This window comes from Neofelis nebulosa, chromosome 6, assembly GCF_028018385.1.
Source record: "Neofelis nebulosa isolate mNeoNeb1 chromosome 6, mNeoNeb1.pri, whole genome shotgun sequence".
NCBI classification, from domain to species: domain Eukaryota; kingdom Metazoa; phylum Chordata; class Mammalia; order Carnivora; family Felidae; genus Neofelis; species Neofelis nebulosa.
This window is the reverse complement of record NC_080787.1, coordinates 42,848,424-42,874,265: the sequence shown is the minus strand read 5'-3', so window position 1 is coordinate 42,874,265 and position 25,842 is coordinate 42,848,424. Positions and strand designations below refer to the sequence as shown.

The 25,842-nt window shown below is 40.5% G+C and overlaps 2 protein-coding genes across 23 annotated transcripts in view; both read right to left on the bottom strand.

Moving 5' to 3' along the window:
- Positions 1 to 15,190, bottom strand: part of LOC131514169 (adenylate cyclase type 10-like) — a 57,369-nt gene extending 42,179 nt beyond the window's left edge. For 6 of the 14 annotated variants that reach the window (XR_009262961.1, XR_009262962.1, XM_058733837.1 and 3 more), the window contains exons 1-4: positions 14,581 to 15,189; positions 13,692 to 13,796; positions 10,350 to 10,388; positions 9,328 to 9,471 (exon numbers count right to left, since the gene is read on the bottom strand). Coding sequence is in view for 11 of the 14 variants with exons in the window: in XM_058733837.1 (XP_058589820.1) it covers positions 9,328 to 9,471; positions 10,350 to 10,388; positions 13,692 to 13,796; positions 14,581 to 14,737 (445 nt within the window). In the remaining 3 variants the exon portion in view is untranslated. Of the gene's footprint in view, positions 1 to 9,327; positions 9,472 to 10,349; positions 10,389 to 13,691; positions 13,797 to 14,339; positions 14,503 to 14,580 lie in introns of those variants that run through there. The other 8 variants (XR_009262963.1, XM_058733844.1, XM_058733836.1 and 5 more) reach the window with 7 other exon arrangements.
- Positions 15,191 to 15,937: 747 nt separating this feature from the next.
- Positions 15,938 to 25,842, bottom strand: part of NFYA (nuclear transcription factor Y subunit alpha) — a 34,428-nt gene continuing 24,523 nt past the window's right edge. For 7 of the 9 annotated variants that reach the window (XM_058733847.1, XM_058733852.1, XM_058733851.1 and 4 more), the window contains 5 exons: positions 25,668 to 25,773; positions 24,153 to 24,319; positions 22,659 to 22,832; positions 21,565 to 21,666; positions 15,938 to 18,554 (listed from right to left, as the gene is read on the bottom strand). In XM_058733847.1, coding sequence (XP_058589830.1) covers positions 18,501 to 18,554; positions 21,565 to 21,666; positions 22,659 to 22,832; positions 24,153 to 24,319; positions 25,668 to 25,773 — 603 coding nt within the window. In that variant the 3' untranslated portion in view covers positions 15,938 to 18,500. The remainder of the gene's footprint in view (positions 18,555 to 21,564; positions 21,667 to 22,658; positions 22,833 to 24,152; positions 24,320 to 25,667; positions 25,774 to 25,842) is intronic. The other 2 variants (XM_058733854.1, XM_058733856.1) reach the window with 1 other exon arrangement.

The following is a 25,842-nucleotide window of genomic DNA, read 5'->3' as shown; positions in this document are numbered from 1 at the left end:
TCAGGAGACTATAGATGCTAGAGAGGATGTGGAGAAACGGGAACCCTCTTGCACTGTTGGTAGGAATGCAAACTGGTGCAGCCACTCTGGAAAACAGTGTGGAGGTTCCTCAGAAAATTAAAAATAGACCTACCCTATGACCCAGCAATAGCACTGCTAGGAATTTACCCAAGGGATACAGGAGTACTGATGCATAGGGGCACTTGTACCCCAATGTTTATAGCAGCACTCTCAACAATAGCCAAATTATGGAAAGAGCCTAAATGTCCATCAACTGATGAATGGATAAAGAAATTGTGGTTTATATACACAATGGAATACTACGTGGCAATGAGAAAGAACGAAATATGGCCCTTTGTAGCAACGTGGATGGAACTGGAGAGTGTGATGCTAAGTGAAATAAGCCATACAGAGAAAGACAGATACCATATGTTTTCACTCTTATGTGGATCCTGAGAAACTTAACAGAAACCCATGGGGGAGGGGAAGGAACAAAAAAAAAAAAGAAAAAAGAGGTTAGAGTGGGAGAGAGCCAAAGCATAAGAGACTGTTAAAAACTGAGAACAAACTGAGGGTTGATGGGGGGTGGGAGGGAGGGGAGGGTGGGTGATGGGTTTTGAGGAGGGCACCTTTTGGGATGAGCACTGGGTGTTGTATGGAAACCAATTTGACAATAAATTTCATAAAAAAAAAGTGAATGGATAAATAATAGAATTCAATAGAATACTACACAGCAATAAAAAGGAATGGATTACTGATACATTCTACAACAGTCTTTAAAAATGTAAAATAATCTCTAATGACAAAAAAAGGAGATCAGAGACTTCTTGAGGATAGGGAGGGGAGTGTAGGAGGAAGGGTTATGAAAGGGCATGAGGAGAAGCATCTGGTGGCTCAGTAAGCTGAGCATCTAACTCTTGATTTTGGTTTAGGTCATGAGCCCAGGGTGGTGGGATTAAGACTCGCATTGGGCTCTGTACTGAGCATGGAGCCCGCTTAGGATTTTCTTTTTCTTTCTCTCTCTCTCTCTCTCTCTCTCTCTCTCTCTCTCTCTCTCTCTCCCTCCCTCTCTCTCTCCCTCTCTCCCCCTCTCCCCCTGTCCCTTTTCCCCACTTGCACTCACTCTCTCTCTTAAAGTCCATCAACTGATGAATGGATAAAGAAATTGTGGTTTATATACACAATGGAATACTACGTGGCAATGAGAAAGAATGAAATATGGACTTTTGTAGCAACATGGATGGAACTGGAGAGTGTGATGCTAAGTGAAATAAGCCATACAGAGAAAGACAGATACCATATGTTTTCACTCTTATGTGGATCCTGAGAAACTTAACAGAGACCCATGGGGGAGGGGAAGGAAAAAAAAAGTGAGGTTAGAGTGGGAGAGAGCCAAAGCATAAGAGACTCTTAAAAACTGAGAACAAACTGAGGGTTGATGGGGGGGGGGGGGAGGGAGGGAAGGGTAGGTGATGGGCGTTGAAGAGGACATCTTTTGGAATGAGCACTGGGTGTTGTATGGAAACCAATTTGACAATAAATCTCATATATTAAAAAAAAAAGGGGGAAAAAGAAATTTTAGTGAGTGATGGATATGTACATTATCTTGATTGCAGTGCTGGCTTCAAAAGTGTACAAATGTTATTTATGTACAGTTTCAATTATGAGTTATCCATCAACAAAACAAAAAAACAACAAAAAAATGCTACAACAGGAAAGATGCCATATAATTCAGAATAGAATTCTTCAGACTCCTCCTCAAATTGTAAATGAATAGGTCAAAGCAACTTTTGCCCTTCATTCAGAAACCCCTTAATGTTTCTGGACTTCTGTGAAGGAGCATTGTGTATAGAGCTCCCCCTCCAGTCCTGGCTCTGTCATTGATGAAATTTTTGTCTCTGTGTGCAGCTTTTTAATCTTTATCGTATTATAGTTTTGATTATGTAATACAATAACATAGTTCAAAAATCAGACTATGGAAACAATGTACCTTAAAAATTCTTGATTCTGACTTCTGGGGAAGATGGTGGAGTAGGAGGACCCTAAACTCAACTTATCCCAAACATACAACTAGATAATACTCGCATCAGGGCAAACAACCCAGGAAAGGACCCAAAGAGTGGCCAAAACAAACCCCACAACTAAATGCAGAGAAGATGCCACATTGAAAAGGGTAGTCAGGGTGGAGACCTGATGGGAACCTAAACCCATGGGTGTGACCATTGGAGGGAGGGAGCTGTGGGCAAGAAGAGGGGCAAGAAGCACACTGGGGAGGAGCCTACAGGGGGAAGAAAAATCCCTACAGCATTCGGCTTTGAAAATCAGAGGGGCTGAATTTCATGAGTGCTTATAACGGGTGGGACTTTAAAAATAAGTGGGCGTGGCTCTGAGAGAGCTCAGCTAGTGATAGGAAACTGAGCCCCTGCCCTGAAAGAGACAGCACAGCAAATAACGTGTGGAGATACAGCTTGGAAGCAGCAGTTTGAAAGGCACCTGGGGCTTATGGGAGGGAGAGTTAGTTATTAATCTCAGAGTTTGCTGAAGGACTTCTCCAGAAACAAAGGAGCTGGCAGGAGCCATTTCCCTTCTGAACCCTTCATCATAAATACACAGCCAGCTGTGAGAAACAGTGTAGTGACAGCACTTACTACCTAACATGCTTACACTACACCCTACCCCCTCTAGCCAGACAGACCTGCCTCAGTCCTGGTGCTGTGGATCCCCTTGCCCAGAAAACCCAGGCAATCCTCACCAACAATGCATCTCCTGACCTCCCATGGAGGATGCACACACCCTGTTAAAACTGCATACCCTGCCTTTGTGTGCTGTCCAGAGGACCCAGACCAGCTGGCCTCCGCAGCAGCTGTGTGCGCCCTGTAGAGGAGAACCAGTGCCACCTAGTTAAAAGTGCACATCCTGCCTGCTACTTTCAAGAGCAAGAGATGTAGCTGACTTTCCTAACACACAGAAACAGACACAGATAGGCAAAATGAGGGGACAGAGGAATATGTCACAAATGAAAGAACAGGACAAAATCACAGCAAGAGACCTAAGTGAAATGGATATAAGTAACATGGCTGACAGAGAATTTAAAGTAATGGTCATAAAGACACTCACTGGACTCAAGAAAAGAGTGGAGAACATCAGTGAGACCCTAAGGAAGAAGTAACAAACAAAAAAGAACCAATCAGAGATGAAAAACACAATAGATGAAATTAAAAATAAACTTGATAGAAGAGCAGGCTGGAAGAAGCAGGGGAGCAAATCAGTGAACTAGAAGACAGAGGAATAGAAAGTAATCAAGCTGAAAAAATGAGAGAAAAAAGAATTATGCAAACTGAGAATAGACATAAGGGAACTCAGTGATGCCATCAGGTGTAATAACATCAAGTGTAATAGGGATTCCAGGAAAAGAGACAGAAAAGGGAGCAGAAAATTTATTTGAAGAAACAGTAGCTGAAAACTTCCCTAATCTGGCTAAGGAAACAGATACCTAGATCCAGGAGGTACAGATCCCCCAACAAAATCAGCCAAAGTTATTTAGACAGTTAGATAGGAATCACAATGCCAGGAGGCACAGAGATCCCCCAACAAAATCAACCAAAGTTAGACAGTAATCAAAATGCCAAAAAGTAATGATAAAGAAAAAAAATTAAGCAGCAAGAGGAAAGAAGACACTTACATACAAGGGAAATTTCCCCCATAAGACTATCAGTGGTTTTTTTCAGCAGAAACTTTGCAAGTCAAAAGGGAATGGCATGATATATTCAAAGTGCTGAAAGGGAAAAATCTAAAGCTAAGAATACTCTATCCAGCAAGGCTAGCATTGAGAATAGGAGAGATAAACCATTTATCAGACAAACAAGAACTAAAGGAGTTCTGACCACTACATCAGCCCTACAAGAAATATTAAAGGGGACTCTTTGAGTGGAAAGACCATAAGTGAGAGTATGAAAAAGACGAAACACAAAAGTGGTAAACATAAGTATTTCTTTTTTTTTTTTTTAAATGTTTATTTTTGAGACAGAGAGAGACAGAGCATGAACGGGGGAGGGTCAGAGAGAGAGGGAGACACAGAATCCGAAGCAGGTTCCAGGCTCCAAGCTGTCAGCACAGAGCCTGACGCGGGGCTCGAACTCACGGACTGCAAGATCATGACCTGAGCCGAAGTTGGCCGCTTAACCGACTGAGCCACCCAGGCGCCCCAAACATAAGTATTTCTGTAAAAACAAAACAAAACGTTCACAAAATAAAAGGATGTAAAATATGATACCATATACCTAAAACATGGAGGGGAGAGGAATAAAGAATAGGTTCGAACTTAAGTGACCATCAACTTAATATAGACTGCTGTATGAAGAGGTTATATACAAATCTGATGGTAGCCATAAATCAAAAACCACAAATAGATATGCAAAGAATAAAGAGACAGGAATCCAAGTATATCACTAAAGAAAACCAGCAAAGTATGAAAGAGAGACAGACAGGAAAGGACCAGAGAAAAACTACAAAAATGACAACAAGTAACAAAATGGCAATAACTACATATCTAACAATAATTACTTTAAATGTAATCATTTACAATCAGAAGACATAGGATGACAGAGTGGATAAAAAAACAAGACACTCATTTCAGACCAAAAGATACCTGCAGATTGAAAGTGAGGGGATGGAGAAATATATATCATGTAAATGCATGACAAAAGAAAGCTGGAGTAGCAATACTTGTATCACACAAAATAGACATAAAACAAAGACTATAACATGAGACAAAGAAGGACACTATATAATAATAAAGGGACAATCCAATCAGAAGATACAACAATTGTAAATATTTATGCACATAACATGAAAGCACCCAAATACATAAAATAATTAGTAACAAAAAGAAAAGAACTAATCAATAATAATACAACAGTAGGAGACTTTAACACTGCACTTATATCAATGGACAGATCGTTTAAACAGATCATCAACAAGGAAACAATGGCTTTGAATGACACACTAGACTAAATAGACTTAACAGATATATTCAAAACATTCCATCCTAAAACAGCAAAATACACATTCTTTTCAAGTGCACATGAACATTCTCCAGAATGGATCACATATTAGGCCATAAAACAGGCCTCAACAACTTCAAGAACACTGAAGTCATACCAAGCACCTTTTCTGACCACAATGCTGTGAAACTACAAGTCAACTACAAGAAAAAAATCTGTAAAGACCACAAATACATGTAGGTTAAATCACATGCTACTGAGCACTGAATGGGTCAACCAAAAAATCAAAGAAGAAATCAAAAAGTACATGGAAACAAATGAAAATGAAAACACAACAGTCCCAAACCTTTGGGATGCAGTAAAAGCAGTTCTAAGAGGAAAGTTTATGGCAATACAGGCCTGGCTCAAGAAGCAAGGAAAATCTCAAATAAACAACATAACTTTACATGTTAAGGAGCTAGAACAACAAACAAAAACCAAAACCAGCAGAAGGAAGGAAATCATGAAGATTAGAGACGAAATAAATGATACACAAACTAAAAAACAATAGATCAATGAAACTAGATGGTTGAAAAGATCAACAAAATTAATAAATCTCTAGCCAAAGTCATAAAAAAAAAGAGCACTCAAATAAACTCACAAATGAAAGAGGAAAAATAACTAACACTACAGAATTACAATTATAAGAGAGTATTATGAAAACTATATGCAAAAAATTTGGAAAACCTAGAAGAAATGAATAAATTCCTAGAAATATATAACCTACCAAAATTGAAGCAGGAAGGAAGAGAAAATTTGAACAGACCCATAACCAGCAAAGAAATTGAATCAATAAGCAAAAAACTCCCAACAAACAAAAGTCCAGGGCCAGATGTCTTCACAGAGGAATTCTACCAAACATTTAAAGAAGAGATAATACCTATTCTTCTTAAACTATTCCAAAAAATAGGACATGAAAAACTTCCAAATTCATTCTATGAGGCCAGTATCACTGTGATACCAAAGCCAGATAAAGACAGCACACAAAAAAGAGAACTACAGGCCAATGTCTCCGATGAACATAGATGCAAAAATCCTCAACAAAATACAAATACTGGCAAACCAAAGTCAACAATACATCTGAAAAATCACTCACCACAATCAGGTGGGATTTATTCTCAGGATGCAAGCGTGGTTTAATATTTGAAAATCGATCAATGTGATACATCACATTGGTAAGAGAAAGGATAAAAACCATATGATCATTTCAACAGATGAAGAAAAAGCATTTGACAAAGTACAACATCCATTCATAACAAAAGCCCTCAACAATGTAGGTTTAAAGGGAACATACCTTAACATAATAAAGGCCATATAAAAAAACCTCACAGCTAACACCATCCTTCATGGGGAAAAGCTGAGAGCTTTTCCCCTAAGGTCAGGAACAAGTCAAAGATGTCCACTCTCACCACTTTTATTCAACATAGGACTGGAAGTCCTATCAGACAACAAAAGGAATAAAAGGCATCCAAATTAGTATGGAAGAAGTAAAATTCTCACTATTTGCAATGACATAATACTATAAACACTCCACCAAAAAACTATGAGAACTGATATATGAATTCAGTAAAATTGCAGGACACAAAATCTACATGCAGAAATCTGTTGCATTTCTATACACTAATAATGAAGCAGTTGAAGGAGAAATTAAGAAAACAATCCCATTTACAGCTGTACCAAAAGTAGTAAGATACCTAGGAATAAACCTAACCAAAAAGGTGAAAGACCTATACTCTGAAAACTATAAAACACTGATGAAAGAAATTGAAGGTTACACAAAGAAATGGAAAGACCTTCCATGCTCATGGAATGGAAGAACAAACATTGTTAAAATGTTTACACTACCCAAAGCAATCTACAGATTTAATGCAATCCCTATCAAAATACCAACATCATTTTTCACAGAGCTAGAACAAACAATTCTAAAATTTGTATAGAACCACAAAAGACCCCAAATAACCAAAGCAATTTTGAAAAAGCAAAGCAAAGCTAGAGGGATCATGATTCCAGGTTTCAAGTTATATCACAAAGCTGTAGTAATTAACAGTACGGTACTGACACACAAACAGACAGATCAATGGAATAGAACAGAAAACCCAGAAATAAACCCACACTTACACAGTCAATTAATCTCTGACAAAGCATGGAAAAATATCCAGTGGGAAAGACAGTCTCTTCAACAATGGTGCTGGAAAACTGGTCAGTTACATAAAAGAATGAAATTGGACCACTTTCTTACACCATACACAAAAATAAACTAAAAATGGATTAAAGACTTAAATGTGAGACCTGAAACCATAAAAATCCTAGAAGAAAGCACAGCCAGTAATGTTTCAGACATTGGCCATAGTAACATTTTTCTAGATATGTCTCTTGAGGCAAGGAAAACAAAAGCAAAAATAAACTATTGGGACTACATCAAAATAAAAATCTGCACAGTGAAGGAAACAATCCACAAAACTAAAGGCAATCTACTAAATGGGAGAAGATATTTGCAAATGACATATCTGCTAAAAGGGTTAGTACCTAAAATATATAAATAACTTACACAACTCAACAACAAAAAGACCCAAATAATCCAACTAAAAAATGTGCAAAAGACATGAACAGACATTTCTCCAAAGCGGACATATACAGATGGCCAACAGACACATGAAAAGATGCTCAATACCACTCACCATCAGGGAAATACCAATCAAAATTACAATAAGATATCACTTCGTCCCTGTCAGAACAGCTGAAATTAAAAACACAAGAAACAAGTGTTGGAAAGGACAGGGATAAAAAGGAACCAACTCTCTTGCACTGTTGGTGGGAATGAATGCAAACTGGTGCAGCCACTGTGGAAGACAGTACAGAGGTTCCTCAAAAAGTTAAAAATAAAACTACCCTACTATCCAGTAATCACACTACTGGGTATGTATCCAAATAATACAAAAACACTAATTCAAAGGGATACTTGCATGCCTACGTTTATAGCAGCATTATCTACAATAGCCAGATTATGGAAGCAGCCCAAGTATCCATCAATAGATGAATGGATAAAGAAGATATGGTGTATATATACACAATGGAATATTATGCAGCCATTAAAAGAATGAAATCTTGCCATTTGCGATGACATGGATAGAGCTAAGAGTATAATGCTAAGCAAAGTAAGTCAGAGAAAGACAAATATCATATAATTTCACTCCTATGTGGAATTTAAAACAAAACAAATAGGCAAAAGAAAAAGAGAGAGACAAACCAAGGAACAGACTATAGAGAACAGTCTGATGGTTATCAGAGGGAGGTTGGGGTAGGGGGATGGGTTAAATAGGTGATGAGGATTAAGGAGTGCACTTGTGATGAGCACTGGGTGATGTATGGAATTATTGAATCACTATATTGTACACCTGAAACAAATATAACACTGTATGTTAATTATGCTGGAATTAAAATTAAATTCTTGATTTCATCTATGTGACTGTCTACACTATTTTCCTCCAATAGTTAACTTTTATTCATTTCTTATATATCTTGCCAGTGTTTCCTTATACAAATATGAACAAACAAGAAAAATTCCTACTTTTCGCCTTTATAAAAAAGGTAGCATACCAAACACAGTGCTTTGCATCTTGCTTTTTCTCAACTATATTTTTAAGATATTGTTATAACAGAATATCTTTTTTTAAGGTTTCAGAAAAGCTGAGTAGACAAATTGTTGTTTATTTAACCAGTCTCCTGCAGATCATTTTCAATCTTTTATTACAAAACATATTGCAATGAATAATATCGTACATACAACATTTCATACACACTCAGGTATATCTATAGGATAAATATTCAGAAGTGGGACTGCTGGGTTGAAGAATAATGCATTTGTAATCCTGACAGAGATTACTGAATTATTCTTTAGAAGTTGTGCTGCTGTTGACTCTCACCAGCAATGTATGAAATGTTTATTCTTATTGCCTTATCAACACTGTGATCAGCATCTGAGTTTTTGTGTATCTATAGGTGAGAAATAGTCTCAATGTACTTTCAATTGGCATTTTTATTGAAATTGAACATCTTTTCACATTTTAAAAGATGTATTTGTCTATGTAGTATCAATTCATGTGCTTTGCTATTCTTCCCTTAAAATGTTAGTCTTCTGTTGATTTCGAGGTATTCTATTTCTAATATTCACCCTTTGTGTACATGATATAAGGTGCAAATATTTTTTTGCCAGGTTGTCATTTATAATTAGAATTTTTTATAGTTTTTTGTTTGTTTTAATGAGCACTCTTTTAGTAGCTACTACCTATCTTTAGCTGCAGGTCCTGGCCTTCTTTGGTATGGTAGATCCCAAATTTCTCCTGTATCTCCAGACTGCATTTTGCCACCAGGGTAATGATGTCACTCAGTTGATTCTGTTTCACCGTCCAGAGTGCTAGGAGCACATTCCCTACAGAGACAGAAGACAGGCTAACAGGGATTGAATGTCTGGGTTCACCTGATCTGGGCAGAGCCCCCAGTTATGCAGAAGGTATCATACAAGGTGTTAGGCGAGGTTTCTTGGACCTGTACATTATGCTTGGTTAAAATACTGCCTTAGAACCTCAAAACGACTCATCATACAAAACCATGACGAGGCAGAAGCTGAAATGTTCCTAATGTTTAAGAATACTTTTTTTAAATATTAGAAATATTAGAGGGAAGAATCTTCTCCTAAGGAATACTTTTCTTAAATATTAGAAATATTAGAGGGAAGAATCTTCCCTCCACCAGTATACTAATAGAAAGGGAAGGGTACTAAGAGGTTCATAAAATATAGGTTCATGTTCAAATCTAATTTCAAGGGTGGTTTAATTAAGTTTAACTTAAAAAAAGAGGCCAAGTGCTCGCTTCGGCAGCACATATACTAAAAAAAAAAAAAAAAAAAAAGAGGCCAACTCTTTGGCATATAGCTGTTAATGTTAATGATCCTAAGAGTTCTCCAGATAGGAGATTTTGACTCCTCCCTATCTTACATATAGCCTCTGCTCTTGAGGACAAAGTTTCTCATTAATTTTCTCATGAATGCTTTATAGGCACTTATTTTTCTGTCACTCAATCTAAGCAAATTGTTAGGCACATATGAACTTAATACAGGCAAGGCTTTTCCGCTAGATTGAGAAAACTTTTGAGGTACAGAGTGTGTCTTCTTCATCTTTGTTTCCCCAGGGCCTAGTACATATTAAATAATCAAACAATGCTGATTAATAAACAAATATGCCAAATTCCACCTAAATGCAGTCTTCCTCACTTACAGTCCTTTAACTATTCAGAAAAACTGAAAAATACCTGTGATATTTAGGATATCTCCTCCAAAACACAGCACATCTGAAATCAAGGAGAGAGAGGGAAATGCATCAAAATCAGATATACTAGGGGCACTTGGTCTTGGTTTTGGCTCAGGTCATGATCTCCTGGTTTGTGAGTTTGAGGCCCAAGTCAGGCTCCACAGCTGGCAGTACAGAGCCTGTTTGGGATTCTCTCTCTCCTTATGTTCCTCCCCCACTCACACTGTCTCTGTCTCAGTCAAAATAAATAAATAAACTTAAAAAAAAATCAGATATACTAGAGCATGGCAGAATCATACATGATCGAAAAATTGACCTATTCTGAGTTTTTCCTCATATCTTCTCTGGTCTATTTATTCACTCCAAGGTTCAGACTCTTTCCCTTCGTTTCTCCCCAAATCTGTTTCTATCTCCATATTCTTTTTTTTTTTTTTTTTTTAACATTTTTTTATTATTGAGAGACACAGAGTGTGAGCAGGGGAGGGGCAGAGAGAGGGGGAGACACAGAATCCGAAGCAGACTCCAGGCTCTGAGCTGTCAGCACAGAACCTGACACGAGGCTCCAACTCACAAACCATGAGATCAGGACCTGAGCCGAAGTTGGACGCCCAACCAACTGAGCCACCCAGGAGCCCCTCTATATCCATCTTCTTGAAAATGAAAAAACTACTACTGTTCTCTTTAAAGCCCCCCCCCCCCATTTGTGTTCTGGATGCTAGCCCCTCCCATCCTTTCAAGAACTTCACTCCTTATCTCCTCTACTGGATCATTCCCATTAGTATCTTAAAAAACAAAACCAAAAAACAATAAAATTAACCCACCTATCCTTGACTTTACTTTCTTATTAGCTCCATTTTCCTGCTATACTCCCAACAACAAAAATTCTCAGAGTTGGCCATATACCATTTGTTCGTCACATCCTTTTCACTCTGAAATGTTTTCTCTACCATTCTCAGCATTCTCTAATCTGACTTCCAACTCCATCACGTCACTAAAATTCTCAAGATCATCAACAGCATTCATCTTGCAAAATTCAATATTTTTCTCACATCACACTATACTTTATACCTTTCATTTCCAGCCCAGCCAGCCATAGCCCTCTTCTCCTAGAGACACTACTTCTTTGGCTTCAGGGACACCACAGTATCCTAACTGGGTGCTTTACAGTTTCTTTGGTAGGTTCTTTCTCTCCAATCATAATCTATCCTGGTCAAGTCCCTCAAGCCTCAGTCTTAGGCTCTTTCTCTTTACTTACACTCTCCTCATGTGGACTCAAACAGTTTTTAACTTTAAGTAACATCTTTATGCCATCGACTCACTTTTTGTCTCTAACAGAGATCTATTCTCTGAGCTCCAGTCTCAATCATAGCTACCGACCTTCATTTCTCCATTTGAATGACTTACTGACATCTCAGATTCAATATATTCAAAACATAACCCTTGATTTTCTTTCTCAAAGCCCAGTCTTGCCCATCTTGGTTAAGTGACACCACCATCAATTCATTATGAAAGCCAAAAACCGTAGTCATTTTCCTCTCCACTTCCTGCTGATATCAATATATCAGCAAATCCTGTCTGTAGAACCTGCAAAACACATTTCAAATCAATTCATCTCTTTACAGCTCTGCTGACTTATCTCTAGACAGATGGTTTCAACCTTGGCTTCAACACTGGAATAGCCTGTAAAACTGAAAAAAAAAAAAAAATCCTTATTCCTGGGCCTACCTACCCCCCAGGTATTCTGATTTAATTGGACTGGGGTGAAGCCTAGACATCAGGACTTTTAAAAGCTCCCCAAGTGGTTATCTAATATGCTGCCAAGGTTGAGAACCACCATCCTAGACCAAATTGCCATCATCTCTCCACAGCTGCTACAACTGCCTCTTCCTGCTTCTGTTCTTACCACCTACCCCCCCATCAGCTCCCTATAATCCAGTCTCCATGAGGTAGTTAAAATAAGCTTTAAAAAAACGTATATCAGATCACAACACAACCCTGCCAGAACCAGCAGTTTCCCTTTGTACAAAAATAATATAATCCAAACTCCTTGTAGCCTACAGAGCTCAATGATCTCCAATCTTACCTCAAATCACTCTCCTCCCTGTGAGCCATGCTCTAGCCACACTGGCCTTTCGTTCCTAGAACACGCCAAGCTTCCTCCCATCTCAGAAGCTTTGCACTTGGCCTTCTTCTGCCTGAAGTGGTTTACCCCTTGTTCTTCACAAGGTGTTCCTCTCATCCTTTATGTCTCAGCTTAAACACCTTCTCAGAGGAGCCACCCTACCTAACAGAAAATCTCTCACTGTACAATTCTTTTTTTACCATTACACTCTTATTTCCTTTGCATAATACATAACCTATAACTATCTTGTTTACTTATTATTTGTCTCTTCCGCTGACATGGACAATCCAAGAGGGCAGGTACCATATCTTATTTTCCCCTGTATTTCTAGTACCCAGCAATTCCTGGTGTTATAATACATACATAATATATAATTTCTATCTCTCTCTTTCATCTAAACTTGATGAGAAAAATTTAAAGATCTTTCATAAACGTTCCTCAGGGGTAAGGGGTGAGTGAAATTGACAAGTTCCTAAAGAAGATGCTACAAAGTAAGTATTCTGGTGCATCTCAGAATTATGGACATGACTGTATTGGTACTGACAGTAAAGGAAGGGAACGTTACATAAGTACTAAAGGACTAGAGTAATTTCTGTTGGGCAGAAGTTTGGCCAAGATCTTTGGCCCAGGGCATGATCTGATGGGCAGATTTCAGATTAAGACTGAAATCTCCTCAAGGGCAGGTTTTTGCAAACCTTGCACGTTTCACAGTGCATATTACAGAATATGTACTCAATGTTTACTGCACACGTAAGGAGCTGTTTTTTTTTTTCCTCCCGGATTAGGCAATTTTCCACAAACTTAATGGCAGAAAATGAAGAAGACACTCATTCCTACTTCACAGGATCAGAATGCAATAAAATGGGAAGGTGTTTTGTAAATTACATCTGATATAAACATAGGGGCACATTGCATTATTGTTAGAAGAGACAACCAAAGGAATACTTTATTTAGAAACAAAATATAAGCAGCAAAGTAAAAACTCAAATTAGTATTTTCCTCCCTTTCTGAACATCAAGTCAACAGGATGTGAGACTAGGTAGAATGGCAGATACAGGCAAAAATCTAGCTTGTTAGTGGCAAGAAGAAGAAATAAAAAAGATGGTTAACACTGAAGGAATGACCCTGTAGTATTTTTTAAAGTAGCCCAGCCCCCCTTTTGTTACAAACCCTCGGGAGCCCAGGACCACAACTCCTCGCTTCCCTCCAATAGTCACTCACGCTCCACGATGTCACTAATGTAATAACTGAAGATGTGGGCCAGTTTGTCCATGTCATGTTCCGACTTGCAGGTCAGGCTGAACCTGTCCATTAATGCTGTAAACCCTAGCCGACAAAACAAAAATTACGTTAGCAGAACTTTCGGGCTCTATTCCCTCTACGCCGCAGGCCCAAAGGAAGCAGATCTCTTGCAGGTGAGTAATTTCATTATCCTTGGAACAAGTGTTACTCAACGCAGTCAGGGCCACGCTGGCTGCTATTGCCTCTGAGAATCTGGAGAGACACCCCCTCTGCGTTTCCAGGAGTTGCAGATGAAGATTCGCCCACAAGCACCCCTTTCATCTCTAGCCAGCTACCACTTCTGCCATACCCTCTTACGCTCCCTGGCCAAGGGAAAAATGGGAATGACATGGGGGGATGGATAAAAGCTTTATGGAGAGCCTAGATGCTGAGCTCCTTGAGGTCAGGCACCTTAATCACTCATCTTCAGATCCAAGACACAAACTCCATAAATATTTAAATGAGCAACTCTCAAAGTAGCTGCTGGATCTCTAATTCCTAGAGCGGTGGCGGGCACACACTTAAGGACGGACTCAAAGGAGGAATTTACTGAGCGAATAAAAGAACTGGCTGAAGCAGTATGCCTACTGGGAGAAGTCGTGGATTCAAAGCCTCCCATATTGCCCTGTAAAAGTCCTTCCCCTTTTCTGGGTCTTTCATTAACTTAAGGGTTCCACCAGACCATCCCGAAAGACGTCTCCCCGCTCTTAAAAAGACCGTCCAGGTTTCCCGAGGAAGCAGCAGCGACAGCGCGACTATGCTGCTCTCCTGAGGCCAAGCCTGTAACCGCCCCTCTGGCAGGGCGGGAGAGCGACGCTCCACCCCTCACCCGTCACGTGGACGCCAAGGAGGACGCCCTGGGCCGTGGCGAGCTCGGGTTCCGGTCCTCGGGGCTTCCTGAACACCAGCAGGTCGGGAAGCAGCGCCGCCAACCGGGCCTCTACGGGCCACAAAGAGGGAACCGCCGCCCGCTCGCCAGTCGCCATGGCGGCGGCGCGGTTGCCCGCCAACTTACCGGAACCGGGAGGGGGGGGGGTCCACGTAGCAGCCAATCCGCAACGACAGCCCTGGCAAGTTCCTCCCACCCACCAATCAGTGCAGGCTTCCTCGGGGCCCCGCCCCACCTGCTTCTCGCGCCTGCGCTCTAGCTCCTGCCTCCCAGGCAACAGGCCTGAGTGCAAGCGCTTTAAAAGGAGTCGGGGTGACACTTAGAAGTCTCGAAATATGGAGCCTCTGACTTTGGTCCAGGGCATGATCTCCCGGTTCGTGGGCTTGAGCCCCGTGTTGGGCTCTATGTGGACAGCTAGCTCAGAGCCTGGAGCCTGTCTACAGATTCTGTGCCTCCCGCTCTGTCCCCCAGCCCCACTCACACGCTCTCTCAAAAATAAAAAGCAAACAAACAAAAAAAATCTTGAAACGCGAAGATGCTTCTACAATAAAACATCATCGCAGATAGTGTCAATGGGGGGGGGGGTCTTTTCCTATCACCTCTGAATATATAAGGACAATGTTCGATTGGCATCTAACGCAAACTCAGTGTGTGTGTGTGTGTGTGTGTGTGTGTGTGTGTGTGTGTTTTAATACCCTTAGGCTAAGGTTATTTAAGTCAGTCCTTTCCCCCTGGTTAGGTAGTGTCTCCTATTTCTTTTATCTGCCAGGACGGGTCTATTGGGTGTCTCTAGCTCCTTGCTCCCTGCATGTTAATAGCGTATCCGAGGTTGCCCTTCAGTTGCTCAGATTCTTGGGAGAACTCACATTACTAATAGGGTGAGTGTGTTGTGAATTTTTAACAGGAAAGCATCCTTGTTTTTCTGCAGAAATAAAAGCAAAATCTAAAAATGCATCTTCATTATCTTTAGTTCTATAATACCTAATCAACACCTATCACTGTTTCGGTGATAACTTAAAAGGGTTCATTTTGTGCCTGTAATTACTTCATCAAATTCTGGTTAACACTTTCAGTAGTAAAGCCAAGTATAGATCTGCACACAGGTGACGGGAAAATACCTCCTTAGCAGGGTGGAGGGCCAAAAGGGAAGAAAAAGAGATTAAGGGGAGACACACAACTAAGAGGCCTGCACACCAGAAGTTTAACACTGTTCACAGAACTCCTGTGTCTGTCTACAAAAAGCACAATTTCAACATTACAAACACAGACCAGAACCCAAGGAATGTCAAAATTCAAATCACTTTTTAGTATTTTTACAAATTTATTTTAAAAAATAACAATTGCAATGACATCAATGATTGATCATCTGTACTCCCCCCTACTGCTGGGAGAAAAACCTTTATAGTTGAGTCCCAAAGGAAAATCAAGACATTATTATCAGGCACCCAACAGCCAGAAAAAGTTCTGTTGGTCCAGTGGTATAGACACTGACATGTTCAATGTACCAGTGCAATTAAAATATATACATTTACAATTATCTTGCCAAAAAAAAAAAAGCACTCAAGAAGTGAAATAACTATGCATTAAACCAATTATTCACTCATCCATTCACTCTTTCTGCATCTATGAAGTCATCACTACAGTTACAAGGACAAGTAAATGAACTTTTAGTAACAAAGAAAAAAATCCAAACCTCAACCCACCACTTTGCGGGTTATTATGGTGTGCTAAAATGGCCACAATAAAAGGGCCATGAGCTATCTGAGCAGTGACAAAATGACAACTGAAGCATTTTGTTTCAAAGAAAGCAAAACTCAAACTCATGGAAAAAAAAAACTGCAACAATATGAGGTTGATATTACTATGTACAAACTTACAGACACAAATAAATAGCATTTTAGAACTGCTGTTGGCTTAGGTCTGATGACTTTCTTTCTGAACTCTGCATCTTAAAGACTCCTGAACAAAACAAGGGATTGAAATTCCTCATTGCTTTTAGTAAACTAGCATCTGAAAAACTTGGGGCTTACTGAATGAAGTCAATGTCTGAAACCTAAGTCAAGAGCCAGAAGTTTCTAGTGAGCCTACCAAAGGGTGGGCCTCTCCTTATCTCTGGAAGCCAGGGCAGATGACTTAGATTCCAGGGACTAGAGAGATTCTTTCTTTCTTTGCATAGCTCTGTACCTCTATTTCTACCATTACAATTATTTCCCTTTGTGATATTTTCTTCAGAGGTTTAACTTCTTTTCCTTCTTAATACAATTAGGGTGAAATCAAAGAAAGTGCCAATCTTTGTTCTTGGTTATTTAAACCAAACCCAAATGTTCTTCAAAAGAATTCGGTCTTCCTTGTTATAGAGAAAGCAGCGACTTTTTTTCTGAAATCCTATCAGAGTTCCCCAAGGTTCAGCATCTAGTAAAGAAAATCGATTTCTGAGGCACAGTCCATTCTGGGAACTGTGGCCCTATTCCTGACCCTGCGGGCCATCACTACCACCAGTCTGTAGCTTATCCCCAGAAGGTGGATGCAATGTAAAAACCTTTCTGCTGGACAAGCCTATGTAGAAAAAGGGAAACATGGAAACTGGCACCAAAGAATCAGCTTCCAGGGGAATAAAGAGAATGTTTGCTCTCTGGGGCCAGCACAAAACAAAGTGCTGCAGGAGTGAAGCCAACATTCACCTTAAACTCGAGCAGGTAACCTGGAGTATGTCCAGGAGAATGTGACTGAATAGTGCTTTCCAGACAGAAATTGTCAAAGACCAGTTCTTGGACTTCTCCCTTTCCATGCGTTGTAGTTGAACTGTAAGTTATTCTTTTCATAATCCATCCCATGCATCCATCCACTGGAGAATCATGCTATGTGACAACACATGGGTATATATACTACCCTCTCTTCTTCGCTAGACTGAAACACATATGAACCCTTCTATTCCCCAACTGCCATCACAAAGCCTATGATTGAAAATCTCTAGTTTGGCTCTCTGTTTAGGAGTTACTACAAATGTCCTCAGCACTCAGCACAGAAGTTGTTTTATGGTTTTGTTCTCTACTTAGGAAAGGCAGTTTCAAGGTCCAATGCCCTCTACGTTGTCTTAAAAGCAGCGGAAGCAAGAAATACAGTCCAGATGATCTGTCAACAGACCACAACTTTAAAGTCAAGGCTTTAAAAAAAAGAGAGATTCAGCAATTTATAGATTTAGTGCTTGAGTCTTGTCATTCTATCCCCAGAGTTAGCTTTTTCTTGGCTGGAGTCCAAAAATACCAACCAACCATCTGGGTAGAAAGAGATTCCTATTATTACCACAGATTAGATGAATGTATCTCAGAGAATTTATTGTTTCCATATCACGAGATGGAACTTCCTTGCCTGGAGGCCACCTCTGAATACAGAGTGTCCGTTCAGTTAGTCAGCCTGCGATCCCCCGTCAGAGGGATGGATGCTGCTTAGATTCCATGGAAGGAGCGGGCTTTGGCTTCCCTGATTGCAGTCCTGGTGGAGAAGGTTGTTCTCTGCTAAGATGGCTGGCTGGCTTCACTAGCCAACATAAGTGCTGTGTGTGTGCACTTATGTGCATGGGTCCCTTGCATCATCCTAATCCATGAAATGTCAATGTCATCAACAGTCTGAAATAGGCCCTGACTGAAAGGGCGAGACAAAGGCCTGCAACTTCAATTTGCCAGACATCACTGCAATTATAATACTGAGCCACTTATTAAAAATTAAGTGGTTTCTGTCCTGTAGAAAAGGGCAGAACGTAATCGTCAGTGTCCCATCGGAAGAGGTGATCAATTTCCTGGAACAGTGGGAAACAGTGGCGAGGAACATAACCTTGATCTGCTCCCTCACGTGGCCTGGGGTTAGGACACTCGGATGATCTGTGTCATTGCTTCTTCATCTGCTTGGTTTGGATCCTAGAGACAAAACATAATAGTGATTAAAGTCCTTTGTGAAAGCAGCAGGGAACTCATGGCTCTCACTCCCGACCATCATGGGAATACATACAACTTTGCTAAGTAAACCAAAGGCCTCTAATGCATCTAAGTCTACATATATGGATTAAAATGCAGCACCGTTAGGAAAGAAGAGACAATAAACATTTGTGTGAAAGGACTGTTAAGTGTGGCCTGGCAATCCATTTCCAAGCACTCCAGAGTTGACAGTGTATCTCTTTCTTAAGAGAATGTATGTTGTACTTACCCTTCAGGTTTAAGGGTCCTTATGTGGTCAAGAGGAAATCATGTCATGCTGTATTTTTATGCCTTGATTTTCTGATCACTGTATTTAGAGACTGAGCACTTAGCAGGGCTGGAAAGGACACTGGAATTTATTTATTTTAGCACACTCATTTTGTAGCTAAACCTGAAGCTGGATGGATAGTGATTTGCCTGGACTAGAGTGAGAAAGTCAGCTGCCCAGCTACAACTGATACCCCAATCTATTGGCTCCCATTTAACCCTTTTTCCACTAAATTCTGCCTGCCGTCTCCCACTTAAAACCTGCAGTGTTAAGACAAGGATCAGTCCTTGGAAGCTTTCTGCAACACTCCACAATAACCACTTTCACTTCTTGCACACCAAGGCTCTGAAGCTTCAACTGCCACAATCAAAGAAAAACCTGAAAGATTTCTGGAGGTAGTAGGACTGCAGCGGGGTCTTGAACAATGAGTAAGAACAATAACCAGCATTTACGGAGCCCTCACCATGCACTACATAATGTGCTAAGTAGGCACCCAATATAGCTTACTGCCTGGACTCTCCACCACAGCCCTGTTAAGTATCAACAGCATCCTACTTTACAGGTGAAGGAACTCAGGCCAAAAGTGGCTAAGTAAGGAACTTGACCAAGGTCCCATCGCTAGTACACAGAATTGGGAGAGTCCCTGGCATAATGCCCATAGATGGCACTCTACATCTGTACACCGCATGAACCAAAGAGGAAGAAGGAAGAGCTCTCAGACTACAGGTAGGAATTAACAGCACTGAAGGAAGAGTCTGTGCTCATGTGTGGATATACTGAGGACTCCTAGTCTGACACTGAAAGGGGTTGCTTGGAAGATATACAGAAACAGTTTGGGATCTGATGCAGTAAAAAATGAAAGCCAGCATGCATCCTTGAGCAGGGGATGAACATGATTAATTAACAAAGCACTAATTTAGGAAGACTGATTTGGCAATACTGCAGGTAGGCTGTAATGGTCATACAGAATAAAGTATCTGGAAATGGGGTGGGGCGGGGTGGGGGGTGGGGGGAGGAAATCCATTTATTCAACAAACATTTACCAAGTGTTTGTTCTGGACTGGGCATTATACTAAGTCCAATCAATACAATGGAGGACAAGCCTCACCTTGAGTCTCTACGTGGCTTACAGTCTAGTGAAGGAGACAATTACACAAATAAAACAAGTCGGTTATTATGATGCTCAAAAGAAAAGGAAGACGTGAAAAAATAATGGGGTAGAAGAAACCTACTCTGGCTCCAGTCTCAGATTTAAATCAAGACCTAAAAGGTAAGAAAGAGATGGTCACACAAGAAGACGGCAGTGAAGGGGTGCCTGGGTGGCTCACTTGGTTAGGTGGCTGACTCTTGGGTTTTGGCCCAGGTCACAATCTCACGGTTTGTGAGGCTGAGCCCTGCATTGGGCTCTGTGTTGATGGCATGGACCCTGCTTGGGATTCTGTCTCATTTTCTCTCTGCCCCACCCCTGCTTGCTCTCTACTTCCCTCTCTGAAAAATAAATAAACATTAAAAAACAACAACAAAAAAGATGGGAATGAAAAGCTTTACAGATTAGCTATTTCCAAGACAAAGGTCCAACAGAAGACAGACCAATGAACAGTATAGCGAGAGCATAAAGATGAAGAGTAGAAAGAATGAAGCTGGAGGTAGGGAGGAGCTGGATCACACAAGCGCCTTTTTGGCCGTGGTAATAAGCACTTTGGATTTTAGTCTAAGTGCAAACGGGAAATGGCAGAGGGTGGAACGGGTTTAACCAGGGCAGTGATGGGAGATGACACCCATTTTAAGAAGACCACACAAAGATGTAAAGAATGGACCAGAGGGGCACAAGGATGGAAGAAGGGAGGAGACCAGCAGGCTGCTGTTACATTAACTGAAGCAAAAGAAGAAAGGATTTCTCAAAACTGACAGCAGTTGGAAGGGGAAAAAAAAAGGTAACTGATTCAGGTAATATTTTAGAGGTAAAACCAAGAGGACTTTTTGAAGAATTGGACAATTCAAGCTTTAGCAACTGGGTGCATGGACATGTCACGGGGATTGAGTAACTGCTTTAGGGATAAAAAACAAAATAAAAATCAAGAGTTCTATTTCATATATACTGATTCAGAAATGCCGGTAAGATACAATCAGTGGAATCAGATGCAATACAACAGTTGCAAATTAAATTCTGGAGTTATACTGCCTTTGAATTTCAGGTGCATCATTTTATTAAGCATTTTACCTTGGGCAAACGACTTAACCTCTCTAAGCCTCAGATTCAACTGTAAAATGGAAATAAGAATTCTCACCTCATGGGGCTTGAGGTTGCTCCAAAGATTCAATGAAATAAAAAATGCTTATAAAAGTGCTTAATGTAATGGCAGGCACATAGCAGTTAAGTGTTGGCTACTGGTGGCTGTGCTACTACACTAAGAGACAATAAAACTTATTCTTTTAAAATCAACAAAGATGAGAATTTCAAGAAGGAATTAATAGTAATAATCTGCAAAGATCGTGAGGGAAAAAGGCCACTGGATTAAATACCTTCAGCGCTTTAGGGCAAAAGAGAATCTAAGAGATACAATGTTGCATTCAACATAGAACAGGTAATTAGTCCCTGGTGTGAAAGTTACAAGAGGACACTGAATGGTCCTCCTGAGAAAATACAAGGTAAAAAGAGAAGAATGAAATGTATACTCTACTTACCTGCATATGGGGACTATCCTTTTCCTTTGGAGAGAAAAACCGTCCACCTTCACCCCGCTTCCGAGCCATGGCGTGACGGTGCCGAGACTCATGCAGGTATTTCTAAAACGAAAGAAATAAAGGTACTAGTTGGAAAGAGCATAGTTACCTAATGCCCAAATTCTATGCTCTGAAGTTCAGGAGAGCTGCCATCAGAGCCACCAGGGGTAATTATGACCTTGAATTATGGAGGAAGCTTTGGAGGAAACACTAGGCAGCGGCTAACTATATATTAACTATCATAAAAATGTGAATGCTAATGAATGACAAATAAAAACGATTCCCCAAAGGCAAAGCAACGATCACTACCTACACCTCCCCATATACGCTTCAGTAATAGACCAAATGGCTGTTCAGTAGAAAGACTGCATTTCCTGACCTTATTCGCAGTTAAGTGTGGCCACGTAATTAAGTTTTGGTTAATGAGATGTAAGGAACTTCTTCAAAATTTCCTTTAAAAAGAGTGCCTTTCCACAGGACTCCAGGGTGGCTCAGTCAGTTGAGCGTCTGACTCTTGGTTTCAGCCCAAGTCATGATCTCATGGTCATGGGATCGAGCCCTGCATCAGGTTCCATGCTAGGTGTGGAACCTGCTTAAGATACCCCCTCTCCTTCTTTTTCTCAACATAAATAAACTTAAAAAAAAAAAAAAAAAAAAAAAGAGAGTACCTTTCTTGTTCCCCTTGTTCCTAGGCGGGAGCCCAAGCAGTCATCTTAGACTAGGACTAGCACACTAAGTTTATCAGAACAGTGAGACAGGAAGAGAGAGCATCATGAGGACGGACTCTGGAAATTTGCTATAGGCTCAGGATAATTTCTCTCTGGACTGAATTTATGTAAGAAAATAATTAACTCTTATTTAACCCACTGTTACTGTTTTGTTATTCTAGTTGCAGCCACAGAGAGCAATATCAAATGCTAACTTTTTACAAAAGATCACAGCTCTTTACTTTCAATTGTTTGGAAAGTACTCAAGGAAACAAACCATATGAAAGGGAATTTCAAAAGTAGAACCCTGCCCTTTCTCTTCCTTCTCCTTCCCAATGGTATACACACCCTTCTTTCCTTTGGAATTTTCCCTTCGGCCTCTAGTTTAGCCCGGGCTTGCCTCCTCTTCAGTATACGGTGGTACTGTTTGGCATTCACATAGAGAGGCTCTTCTTCCAGCATCTCTGCCCCAGGGAGAGGGATTCTTTGGATAGCAGGCACAGAGCCAGCACCAGGCACCATCTGTGTGAAGAGAAAACTACAGCTTATTAAATAGTGACACAGGAAACATTTTCTTGGTCTCTGTTAAACTTTTTTTTCTAAATGCTATAAAAAGTAGCTTTCATACAGCACTTAAATGCAGATTCCTGGAAAACATTTACACTAAAAGGTCTTCATTTTATTTATTTTTTTTTTTTAAAATTTTTTTTTTCAACATTTTTTATTTATTTTTGGGACAGAGAGAGACAGAGCATGAACGGGGGAGGGGCAGAGAGAGAGGGAGACACAGAATTGGAAACAGGCTCCAGGCTCCGAGCCATCAGCCCAGAGCCTGACGCGGGGCTCGAACTCACGGACCGTGAGATCGTGACCTGGCTGAAGTCGGACGTTTAACCGACTGCGCCACCCAGGCGCCCCTAAAAGGTCTTCATTTTAAACAAACATTCCAGATGATTCCATCATAGGGAGCCCAGAAGCCACACTGACAAGGACACCAGCACGTCCAAATTCTTGTCCACCTATGACTCCATTTTCTAGAAATGTCTGCTGCCATCTAATGGTCAGGAACAGTAATCACAGAGAATGAAACAGTACAAAGGTAGGTAGGTAGGCAGGCAGAGGTTGACCAAGTGCTACCAAATGCCTACAGTTACAGAAACAATTTAATTAACAACTTAGCTTAGTATATAATTAAATTCTAATTTTTCTAAGCAAATTAAAACTAAAAACACTGTATAAATGTCTGAGGAAACCAGGAACAGGTTCCCATGCCCCAATCCCTTCTCGACCTTTAACAACTTTGGATGGGTGTGTTGATTCTTCTGGTAGCTTCCTCCACCTCTCTGCAGGATTCTACTACTTGTTCTTAATTTACCCATTTTAGGGACCGTGTACTACTCATCTTTCCCCTTCCCTATCTTCCTCATGTATTTGTAGCACACATTTCTTGGTTTCTTTAAGAATTACAATCTAATTTTGAGTTTACTTCTTGTTTCCCTCACTGGGGGCAATGTATTTTCCACTTTCCAAAGGTCAGTAGTCTATGCCTTCATTATTTGAATTCTGAAGATTACACAAAAGCAGGTATTTCTGTTTATCCTCTGCTGTATCTCCAGCACCTAGAAGGTGCTCAGGATGAATTATAGTTCATTGTAATGTTTCTTGTAAAAGTAGATCTCTTTAAGTGCCTTAAGGATCAATTCAATCCTAAGCAGTCAGCAGCATCAACAAGCTTTATGAGAGACATCAAAGTGCAAGGTCAAAAAAACCTTCAATGACAAAAGAGACATATGGAAAGATAAATGACAAAAGAACAGTGAGGTGAAGAATCAGTTTCCTTACCATGACCATCCCTCCTGAATTGACCACATTGCCTGCCACCGGTAGTGTCACAGTGACAGTCCCCTGTCCACTGCTGGTGGTGTTGGTGTTGGCTCCTGTCTGAACAATCTGTGCTCCTGCCAAACTGGCTGCTGGGATGGTGATCATGCCTGAAACAGGGACTGTGACTTTAAGAAAATAAAACACAAAACAAACAAAAAACAGGTACACAGAAAGAAGGGAACACAGTTAGTCCCTCTTCTACCTGGCACACACTTCCTTACCCTGGAAAAATATACTACACAGCACATGGGGAGAAGCAGCACTCTCCTACTCTGCCTGGTTTGCTGCATGTAACCCAAGTAATCATGATCCTTCATATTCTATTAAGTGTCTGGATTCCAGTTCTGATAAAACTTATCCTTGAAATGGATACCTCCCTGGGTATTCCAGTAATAGTTTTCAACAGCTGGTGAGAAAGTCTGGAGGCCTCCCTTTCTGCGAGTCGGTCTGCCTTGTGCTACACTATTTTTGTATATATGAATGATCTGCCTCAGGACAGAGATTCTTTAAAGTTGTAATTTGTTTATCCTCAACTGACAATAGCTCAACCTGTCGCAGAACTAAAACTTAAAATTAAACCAAGCACTCCAGGCTCCCCAACTATCACCAGCACCACTTAAGGATTTGGCTCAGCATTTTCTATTCGAGCTCCTGCCTGGGCTCAGTCCAGTTCTTCAATCTCAGGTCTTCTCCTGAGTCACAGGAGAGCACACTTCCTGCCCTCACTGGATCTTGTATACTGCTACATTTTAATTACAAGTCAAACGTTTAGTCCTAGACTCTGGGATGTCCCTTCCAGATTTAATGATCTGACAGATGCTTCCCAAAGCTCTCAAGTTCAGTTTGAGCCATCTCCTCTTGTCTGAAGTCCATTCTCCTCCCAAGCCACACAGATTTCATGGCTCTGTATTTATGCATTATCTAGTCCTAGAACCTACCTCTATAAAAGCTCCGCGCTGCGTTTATTTGGTCACATGTATGTCTCCCATGATAGATTTAGAAGCTCTTCGGGAAGAAAATTTGTTTCTTAGTAAAGTAAGCATAGTGGGCATGTAAGTCTTTTGGACAGAAACTAATAATCAAGTTGACCGGAGAGAAAAGAAAAAGACCATAAGCAGCAAAAACACTAAATGCCAACTTGACTTCTGATCTACTTCTTCCACTACCAACTATGAAACTCCCTATTTCCAATCTTCCATTTAGAAACATTTTTTCCCAGAAAGGATCAAAAGCTTATATCATCCCCAGGACCAGTCTTTAAACAACCACAGTAGGAACTCCTACAAATGTTACTATCACTGGTCACATATTAATGACAAGAAAACAACCAATGGAGACTTAGAAAAAATTTTTGTTGTTGTTCACAAATATGTTGGGCGGAGGTCACCACAAAATTTCTGAAGTAGTCACTTGCCCCAAGGATGAAAAAGACATGCTCTCCCAAGTCCTCTGGAAATGCAGATGCACACTTACCTTGCTGCAGAATGGTGCCATCTGCATTAACTGGCTGATAGACGATGGTCTGCCCTTCAGCAGTCTGAGCCACTTGCTGGCCCTGGACCGCAATCTGCTGCTGGGTCTGAAGGAAATAAATCAGGACAATTTAACAAAGGACCCCTTCTTTTTAAAAAAAAAAAAAAAAAAAAAA